Source organism: Arachis ipaensis, chromosome B08, assembly GCF_000816755.2.
Source record: "Arachis ipaensis cultivar K30076 chromosome B08, Araip1.1, whole genome shotgun sequence".
Classification (NCBI taxonomy): Eukaryota; Viridiplantae; Streptophyta; class Magnoliopsida; order Fabales; family Fabaceae; genus Arachis; species Arachis ipaensis.
In genome coordinates this window covers 357,958-368,321 of record NC_029792.2, presented here as the reverse complement: position 1 = coordinate 368,321, position 10,364 = coordinate 357,958, and the positions used below count along the sequence as shown (strand labels likewise).

Below are 10,364 nucleotides of genomic sequence, written 5' to 3'. Positions count from 1 at the left end.
TAAACGGCAAATAATAAATACTATAAAATTGACAAAATATAATACAGTAGTCAACGAATTCACATCCATTGAACCAAATTATACTTTACCTTTTTCAATAGGATTCGGCCGAGAGGCATGATCCTCAGCCAAGCTCATGCTTTCTACCAAATTCTTCCCTAACAAAACACACTTATAAATAAATGAGACATAACCCAAGTTTGTCAAACATGATTATATTTTTCCTGAAGAATTATCATAATCAAGGATTATTGCATATTCTTTCTATGCCCATTCATTAGTGTTCTTTTATTTATAACCACACACACACTTTCCCTTGCACCACTTCATTCATCCACATTCTCATAACTACAATATACAATACAATAACAAAAGAAAAGAAAGAAGCAAGATGCCGAAGAAGGTTCAGAAAACCCTTCAAGACTACCTTGCCAAGGTTAAAAGCCCTCGCCATTCATCACAAAACCAGTCACAGAAACCGTTTAACTCGTTTTCATTTTTCTCCTCCAAAAACTGGATCATCGCAGCCTGCAAGCACCCAAGGACACCTTCTTTTGCCTTTGATGATTCTCACGGTGGTGGTCGCGGCGGCAACAACAGCAACAACCACAAAGACGATGCGGCCACCCTAGCCGACGTTGATCGCTTCCTCTACGAGAATTTCAAGTCTCTGTATTTCAGAGAAGGTGAAGAAAACGAAGACTACAACACCAGCAACAAAAGAGTAGACTCATCGGGACAGATCCAACACGATCAAGGTGCAAAACTAATACCGATGTTCGATTCATTGAGGTTGGCGGAAACACCACGCGACCTCGGTGGATCGAACAGATTCTTCGTGAAAACTGGTTTGTCGGGATCACTGTTCCTGGACGATGGTTTAACACGAAGTGGTGATGATCATCACTATGCAGGATCGAGCTCAAACTCAACTGTAACGAACACCGATTCATCCTCGAATGATGAGAATCATCATGAGAATGAGAAGCTCCCTGAGAATTGCATCGCTCTGCTGAGAAGCAGTTCGAGCCCGTACGAGGATTTTCGGCGCTCCATGCAGGACGTGGTGGAAGCGAGGTTCAAAAGCCATGGAAAGGTAATTGATTGGGAGTTCATGGAGGAGCTATTACTTTCTTACCTTAGGCTAAACGAGAAGAAGTCGCACAAGTTCATACTCAATGCCTTCGTGGATGTCACCGCTGCCATGCGTCCGAATTCTGAAATGACGGATCCCCATCCCCGGAGCGTTCGAACTGTTAGGTTTGGTAGGGGAGTAACGAAGAAGACCAAAGAATTTACCTTAGAATTTGGGTCCTCTAATTCATGATTTTTCTTAAAGTGAAAATTCACTTGCAGCTATAGTAGTTGCTGGTCAAAAATCTTTAGATGATTTGACATTATTTGACATAAATACAGCTGCAAGTGAATTGTCACAATTTTCATCGTCACGTTTTAAGAAAACGTGGATGAGTGCTGAGTTTCAAGTTTAGTATTTTTCCTGTTTAATTCCTCCTTAGGAATCGCATGCTGTAAGCAATAATACCATGTGATTTTGAGTGGTCCGGAAGAAAAATGATCACTCTCCTCATAACTTTGTGATTTAACTCTGAAGTATTTTTCGGTAAGACATCACTGTTATTGATGGTGAAATTGCCTATATCATGGTCCCCTTGCATTATAATCGAACACTATTCTTTCTTGGAGAAGATAACGTTGTTCCGGACGCTACTTAGTATCGTATTAACAATAAGAAATAAGGTACAGATACACATGAAACGATAGTGAAAGTAATTCTACTTTGTAATCCTAAAACACAAAATTCTAGAGTTTCTTGTTGAAAACTATGTGCTTTAAAAATAAATCAAGTCACTTATTCTATAGTTTGAACTGGAATTTTCATATATAAAAATGATAATCTTGTCAAGATTAAAGCCAGGGTGAACCTCTATCCCACAAAAAAAAAAGGCGGAGTTTTTCACTTTTTTGTTTTGTCTTAGTAGTTATATACTTATATCATATATGCATAAGGAAATAAAAAAGTAACATCCTTTGTTTTAGTCTTTTTATTGTGTAACATCCTTTGTTTTAGTCTGTTTATTGTTTAAGACTAAACCTTAATATATTTGGATTTTTCCCCCAACGGTGCCTCCTACACCCTCCAAATTGGGGCACAGAATCTCACGTGTCAAATGGTGGAAAGCAATCCCATGAAGCCTTCTACACCCTCCAAATTGAACGACCAGTGATCTCACAAGGAAATTGGTGGGAAAATATTCGGACGGTGCCTCCATCCTCCAAATTGGGGAAAACAATCTTCCATTCACTCCCATAGTTGCAATTGCACCAAGGCCCAAGCATATCCTCTCCTTAGATTATGAATTAGTACAATGGTAAGAAGGACTTCACAACCCGTTTGTGAATTGACTTAAGAGGTAAAAGCATGACAACCTACTTATGGGATAATAAACAACGAAATTGAATCTGTAAACAGATAAACGCATATTGGAAATGCAAACTAAAACTTAAAAATGCTGACAAAACAACGTATAATATTTTTTGGCTGCTTAATAACATACAATCCATATTAATTTCAATGTAGCTTCATGCATTAAGATTAAGAGTTCAGACATAAATTAAATCCATGGAACACTGACCAAAAACAACTATAAAAACGCACTGCATTTCCTCTTGGGGTATAACAAATGCTTCATAGAATAGGCTGCTATGGGAGTGAGAATGTGAGATGCATGTTTGTTCTCAAATAATTGATATAATAATGAAAATATCATCATATCCAGGTGAACGGAGGATTTATTTCGAGAGGTTGGATTACACACAGGCCTTAAAAATGAAATAACTAAACATTTTAATAAATACCAACAACCAATTCCTGATTCAAATGCCATGTCCACCAGATGGATACAGTAGTACGTGGTACACCGTTTGTTTGCTAAGACAATTTTAATGGACACGGTTACACATAAATACACATTAAGACACAATCCATGAGACACAATTTTCCAATTCTATCCCTGATTTTTTTTAAAATTCCAATCTTGTCTTTTACCCTAACCCTCCTAACTCCCCCTCTCCTCCCTTTGTCAGTTCCTTCCACCTTCCTACCTCCATTCTACCACTGCTTGCACCATTGCCACCACTACCGCCATTGCCTTTGGCTCCCTCCTTTGTTCGCCTCTCTCTCTCTCTCCCCCGCCCCTGTCCCGCCTCCCTCTCAACGTTGTTGTTGTGTCTTCGACTGCCTCTCTTTCTCCTTTGCTCGTGCGCGCCGACGCCTCCCTCACCTCGCCTCCAGATCTGTATTTGTCACTGCCCTCTTCACTTGTCATCCACTGCATCGCCCTCCGCCATCACCGTCATCATCCTCATCGTCATTTTGCCGCTACCCTCTTTGCTTGTTATCCACAACCTCAACAAACCCTCACCCTCCCTCTCAGATCTGTTTTTGTTAGATTTGTTTCTATTTATTTTTTTAATTATTCCATTTTTTAAAAAAAAAAATGAATTCTGTAACTGATATTTTAATTAGAGTAGTTAATTTTAATTAGAGATAAGATTGAAAATTAGTAATGGCGATAGTGGTGACAATGGAAATTAGAGGTGGTGGTGGTAGTGGTGTTGAGGTTGTTTTGGTTTGGGGTAAAATTGACTTTGGAATTAAATAGATGTGTCTTGTGCATTATCATCAAACATGTTATAAAATTTGTGTATCTGTGTTTATATCTGTCTTTGTGTCTATGCCTCTATTTTTTTGAGACACTAACCAAACACAACCTAACATCCTAGTAAACGTACAAGTTCTACCTCATGCATTAATTCCTTCCCACATCCTCATTCACAAAATCCATGAGATATGCTAAAGGTGCACCTGAGTTCTAGCCGAAAAATTGCAAGAGATAGCCATGAGCTGAGCATATTTGATTAGCCTTCCACTAACTTTTTCTCCCCAACATAATGCTCATACAAGGAATGATATTTTGCTGGGATGTAATCCTTAAACCTGTTGTGCAGAAGATGAGAATGACATGATAAATTTAACATCCATTTTAATTTGATCAAATGTCAAAAGTATGTTTTCAAAAATTTTCTTCATGTGAAAGGAGGAATCATGCAAGGAAATGATAACTAGAAATCCGAAGCCAGAGAAGTAGCTACTTCACAGTGCTTACTTGGCATATCAAATGATATGACTTATTCTTTATGCTCATATACTACAAGGATGTTATAGTAGTAAAGAAAACAAGCATTGGCTACTGACAAATGGTAACAACTAACAAGGACAGCTTCAATGGAGGAAAGACCGGTTTTACTATTATACTTTCACTAAATAGTCATACCTTTTAAGTAGAGGTAGTCTCTCGGGTCCTGAGAACAGTCTACAAATGCACTGCAAAACTTCACCGATCTTCATTGCTTTGGTCTTTAGTGCCTTCATATAACCCACAAAGTCTATATATTCTGAAGCACTGAGCTTCTCTCGAACCTGTAGGCCATATGATTAAAACAAATTATCTTACTCCAAACTTAGCATCACAAGTAACGAACGGAAAATTATTGCCATGTTAACAACCACATTAATAATACCAGAGGGGTTGAGGCTACAAAAAGTTATTTCTGCTTCTAAATGAAAATTCATCATTTGGGGGATACGGATTCATTTGGAATATAAGCATTTAAAAGAACCACATCCAAATAACCTGAAACTTATAGTTAGTGAATCCAAGTAAACTTGATATGTACATCAATCTCAGCTTAGCAAAAACACTAGACTCAATACTTCGGAAATATTCTCACCTACAAGGATAAGCAAAACTAGGTAAAATACAGAATAAACCTGCATTCCAAGCAGTAACATTTGACATCACCTACAAAGGGCTTCATTTATGCCAGGTTATGTTGCAAAATGTTTAGTGATTTTTCTCTAGACTTATCGATTTATAGCATAGGGCAGAGTCAATAGTAAAGGAAGCCAGTGACGGGCAGCCAAAAGTCTTCCCACCAGTGTAAGAGGGACAGTGTTACAGTCCAATGAAGAAGCAAGCATGTCAGTGACATTAGAAAAATTAAAGTACACTCAAAAGAATGCAGAATACCAAAATAGAGGGAAAGCAAGAGGCAAAATAAATACTTCAGACAGGAAAACAACACAAAGATGGTGCAGATCAAAGTATCACATATAATGAATACCACCTGAGCAAGGAATGCTGATCCTTGGGTTTCATTACTAGCAGAAGGTGCAGAATCACCAGGAAGATCACCTCTTTGACTATCGATCTCCAGACTTCTCTTTTGGAAGGTCCCTTCATCCTTACATTGCAATTCTCCGCTACCTTGATCATTTTGACAATGCATTATAAATCTACTGATATTTCTATGATTTACAAAATTAGAACAGGAATGAGCCAATTGATTGAAAGAATTTATACCAGATGAAGGCTCGTGAGAATCTCTAAAATGTTGCTGCAGGTTGTACTCTCCTGTTATAAATCTACGTTTCTTGACTGAACAAGGTGCTATCAGCGTATCCTTTGATTTTTCACCCAGTTGACGAGTATCAGTCAAATCAACAAATTCATGTTCTTGTGATATCCCAGTCTTCTTTCCAAGAAAAACTCTGCCACATTTATCTCTTGAACTTGCACAATCTACAATGTTGCAATCATCAGACGCCAGAGATGATCGATTAGCAGGTACAATTTCTCCAAGGAATGAAGTACTGCCTTTTCTAGTACCAAGTAAAGAAGCTTTTGAAGAAAAACTTTCAGCCACTGGTGTAGCCTGCATGTACAAATACAACGATTAACAATCCATAAAGCCATAGTAGCTTTATATGATTTACAAAATAAGAATCATTACAACACTCAAGGAGTTACCACAGGTGAGAGAAGTTTTTTGACATTAAATTTATCATCATAGGGATCAGCTGATGTAATTTCTCCCACATTTCCTGTGTGAAGAAGCAGAATCTGTCTCAATGATATTTTTAGCAGAAAAATAAGAATATAAAAAAGTTGTTCTCTGCAAGACATCAAATTCATATATACAGACACGGAAGATCAAAAGAAAAATTCAGTAAAATTCAGTACATTTCCAGTATAGATTCACTAAAGCAATTCACTTGCATGTTACCCCAAAAATATTACATGAAATATATAATGTCAAAATATATTTGCATATTATACAAAATCCTTTGCTCTATGTTTTTCACATCTACCTATCTAAAACCCACAATATCTTTTAAGTACATTTTAGTATAACAGTCAAAAACTGAGGTAGGAAGTAGGGACCACAAGTTGACACAAAAACAAAACAAAAAGATGTAGAACTGAAGGACACTGACCCCCATCATCAACCTCTAATAATGATAGCTTTGTAGGTCCACGGATTGTTACATCTCGGAAAAACCGGGTTAGTGTATAAACAACTTCTCCAAATCTTGAGAAACACTGCAAGATTAAAAACCAATCAGTAGTTCAGTACATTAAAAGAATTTCAAAAAGACAACTCTGGTGCAGAATAGCACCTTGATGTGAGGTTGTATCCATCGAGAGACTTGGGACTGACGATGTGGATGTGCAAACCTGTAAACCACTTCAGGATTAAGAATAAACCTAATAAAAAACTGGTATGGGTCAAAGTCCAATTTAATAATTACAAAGGTATCATAACAGTCCTTGAGAGTTGAGCATAATAAAGATAATAGAAACGCGTATCTTGATACATGTATTAACTGGCTTTAGATTTGTGTCTGTGTTGCAGTAAATTTAGATAAAACAATCTAACTAGATCATATCATATTATTATGACAATATCAACTCCAATTTACATTAATACTTCAGTCATTGTATCAAATGAGATGCTGGAGAGAGAGAGCATTGTTTCAGGAAGCATATAAAGAACTTTGCTACTTGTTTCCATGATATGCATTTTACAGTAGATCAAAACAACTAAGGGTTAAAACCTTTCATCACAGAAAATAATTGCTCCATAGTCATGTCGATGACGAATGACACGTCCAACAGCTTGATTCACAGCTCGGGAGGCTTGTTGGTTATACCACTCATCTCCAGTTAAAACCTGTTTATCCGCCACATAAAATAAGTATATATGTCATGTATAAGTTCTCAACAGTTGTGTCAAGTAAACAAACATAACCTTGAATGATTCTCCGCGTGGATGAGATTGCTGATCCAAGTATTCACGTTTTAGACGAACCTGTTTTAGCGAGTTAACCCAAATGAGTGCAATTTGTTAATAAACACATACATACAGAAACAATTATTTAGTATTAGAATGTTCAATGGCTGCAATTAGATCCACATGTTCAAGCCAAACTAATTCTCAAATATCAGAGGATTGAAAAAAGAAAATGGAAAAAGAAAAGAAGATTATCAAACCTTAGGATCAGTATATGTAGCATATGGCAAACCAGTAATTACCACAGCTCGTCCAGCATGATCCGCAAAATCTAATCCTTCACTTACCTATTTAGATGGAGAAAAAAGTTTATTTGCAATGTATCGGCACAAATGAACTTCAGATGCATCCAAGTGAGAAAATAAGCTATTGGTTGCTTTGCAGTACAATTTCTGGCATAATGCTTATTTAGTTCTTTTATAAATCTTTCTATCTGAACTACATATGACTAAATATTTGAAATATTTTATTGTCTACATGTTATTGCATCCTAGAATTTTGAAAAATATTGCCATCCCTCCTCTCATCAAGTCACCATATGGCTATATGCATGTATCATATTAGTACAAGTATGCATACCCATCTGTGTAACATACTACAATGATGCATATGAGAACACAATGGTAAGTTGTTTATCAACAACTGGAATCAACCCATACCTTACCACGACAAACAGCAAAGAAAACTGCTCCAGATGTGGAGGTGTCTTTCAACTTAGATATGTAATCCTGTTTTTTTTTTAACAAAAAAAAAAAAGAAAAAGAAAAAAGAAACACCATAATACAGGTCCACTTTAGGATATAAAACATCCAAATGATAATTATGAAAGAATGTTGTTTTAACCATGCTACATATCAAGAATTGATTAAGCCTAATTCAACTGCATAAACTATATTGCTCTGCTGATTATACAACTAACCGACGTGACATGACATAAACAATAATTTTACCTTGATTGATGAGGGAAATAATGAAGATTCCCTAGGTTCTATAACTGGTTTTTTGTGTTTGCAAATTCTCTCCCATATGGACATTGAAGTTTCATTACTCTGAAAAGAAAAAAATGCACCATGAGCCAAGAGCAAATAAATTCGGCCCTTCATTAGGTTTGTGGTTTGGATTCTTACCAAGCTTTTCCAGCACCCAATGCATTGGTCCAGAAGGTAGTAAGAGGGGAAGAATACAAGAAGTCCATCAGGAACAATTCGGGCCAAATTTACTGCAATACAACGTGAAAATGAATTTGTAGGCAGTCATTAGCTATCCCCAGTTTTTCTTTTCCCCATTCTGTCAGGTTCCCGGCTTTCTATTATAGTCTAAATGCATAGAATTTTCTTTAGTTTTAATGAAATCATATCATAGCACATATAAAATCATGCAAATAAATAAATATATACAACAGTAACTTTTGGTGTCTGGATTAAGTTTTCTCCCTTACGTTTCAGCATCCTATCATAAAGTTCTTGATGTGGTTATGCAATATCATAATCAAACCTAAATAGTTGTCTGCCTTAAACAATGCCACATCTCATGTCCTTCTCCAAATTAATTACTAGATAAGAACACAAATTATCAAATCATATGGCAGCTTAAACTCTATCTCGTCTCAAACTCAGGTGATTAAGATCAATTATATATATCCATAGCCAAAATCAATATAAACTATATCTCATAATCATACCTTTCCAAGAATGATTCGTGCAGAACTAAAAACTATCAAAATTCCCAAATTACAACATGCACAACAATATGTTTGACTAGCATAAAACAGTCAATCTTAAGAACTCCAAAGTCAGAAATAAACCTAAGACATAAAAGCATCCATCACAGGAACACACTGCTCAGTGCTCACACCATAAATGAGATTTCAAAAAGTGCAATTTTGATTCCTTTGGGTAGATATGCAGTTTTCAGGTATAAAGAAATAAAGCTTCTCCAAATGCTGTATATACATAAGAGTGTCACATACCAATTGCATTTCCAAGTTCCTGCCTGTACTCTTGAGAATCGCGAGTGCGGTAGGAGGAGTTAAAAATACGTCCTGAAGGACCAACTGGTACAACTCCAGCCCATATCTGATTTGGGGTTATTACATGTGGATTTTCCAGCTGAATGGGGAAATCTCTGAGATGACCGGAATCAACTCCATTAGTTAATGACAGCAAACATATTGTCAGATGAAACATAACCAGCAAGAAAAGGAACTTACAGTTTCAGTTCCTGAGCAAAAGAATCCATGGGGGATAATGTCCCTGATGTCAATATAATAGACCTGACTCCCAACCTATGAAATTCTTCCATGGCTATTCCAGGATTAAAACACCACCAGCTGAGTGTCCTTGACACATTTCCTGCAGCATCAGAATATCAAGATATAACAACTGGTAATGAAAAAGATGTTTAAAATTCTAACACTATAAAAATCTGTAGAAAACAAGTCAGAATGTCTATAGAACGAAGTTTGAAAGCAGTGAAAGCTCTACATTCTACTGGAAACATAGCCACCTATTACATCTGTCAGGTGTATTATATATTAAAAAAAGATCCAAGTTAAACTTACACATGCTTATTCCTGTTGAGAGACCACCCAGAAAACATGTGTCCCAAATGCTTCAACATGACATATTAATAAAACTTCTAAACTTATTTTAAATGCATCAAAATTGTAAAATAGATTGGCTGAGAAATTTGATGGGTAGAGCAAAACAGATGGAAAGCTAGTTAAGTGAAAAATATTGAGACCATTTCAGCTCCATTTAAACATAAATGTCACCCAACCTACTATAATAAGTTGAGAAGTACCTTTAGATCCATTGGCAGTCCTAGCTTCGAACTCCCGCACATGAACCTTTTAATGTAAGAAATAAAGCTTAAATGGTTAGATATCATAGTACAAGGGAAGTAAAAATATACAAAGCAAGACCAAGCAATACTATAGAGAAACAAGACAACCAAAACCATCACATGAAATATGAAAAACTAAGGGAGTGCTCACAAGTTGCAATGGGAAGGAAAGGGAAGGCTTAAGATTTTAAAACCCCCCTCTTGTTCAAGAATAGGGTTTTGGAGGGCTTATTATATATTTCTACAATTTTAAAATCAAACAACCCACAACCCAATTTGGGGGGAACTTGAAAATTGGGGGGGGG

At 36.5% G+C, this 10,364-nt stretch overlaps 2 protein-coding genes across 6 annotated transcripts in view; one reads left to right on the top strand and one right to left on the bottom strand.

Moving 5' to 3' along the window:
- LOC107611829 (transcription repressor OFP14) lies at positions 141–2,011 on the top strand. The gene has a single exon (XM_016313721.2). It carries the CDS (start codon positions 392–394, stop codon positions 1,325–1,327), a length of 936 nt encoding a protein of 311 aa, XP_016169207.1. The 5' UTR covers positions 141–391; the 3' UTR covers positions 1,328–2,011.
- The window catches only part of LOC107614008 (regulator of telomere elongation helicase 1), an 11,774-nt gene continuing 3,486 nt past the window's right edge, over positions 2,077–10,364 (bottom strand). Inside the window, exons 8-24 of one of the 5 annotated variants that reach the window (XR_002351716.1) lie at positions 10,018–10,063; positions 9,425–9,566; positions 9,185–9,339; positions 8,343–8,434; positions 8,166–8,264; positions 7,875–7,943; positions 7,416–7,502; positions 7,174–7,233; positions 6,980–7,095; positions 6,542–6,599; positions 6,359–6,464; positions 5,892–5,965; positions 5,445–5,796; positions 5,209–5,348; positions 4,356–4,501; positions 3,887–4,018; positions 2,077–2,448 (exon numbers count right to left, since the gene is read on the bottom strand). Coding sequence is in view for 2 of the 5 variants with exons in the window: in XM_016316218.2 (XP_016171704.1) it covers positions 3,940–4,018; positions 4,356–4,501; positions 5,209–5,348; positions 5,445–5,796; positions 5,892–5,965; positions 6,359–6,464; positions 6,542–6,599; positions 6,980–7,095; positions 7,174–7,233; positions 7,416–7,502; positions 7,875–7,943; positions 8,166–8,264; positions 8,343–8,434; positions 9,185–9,339; positions 9,425–9,566; positions 10,018–10,063 (1,821 nt within the window). In the remaining 3 variants the exon portion in view is untranslated. The other 4 variants (XR_001614244.2, XR_002351717.1, XM_016316218.2 and 1 more) reach the window with 4 other exon arrangements.

Coding starts and splice junctions, on each gene's coding strand:
- LOC107611829 (XM_016313721.2), top strand. CDS start 392: ATGCCGAAGAAGGTTCAGAAAACCCTTCAAGACTACCTTGCCAAGGTT.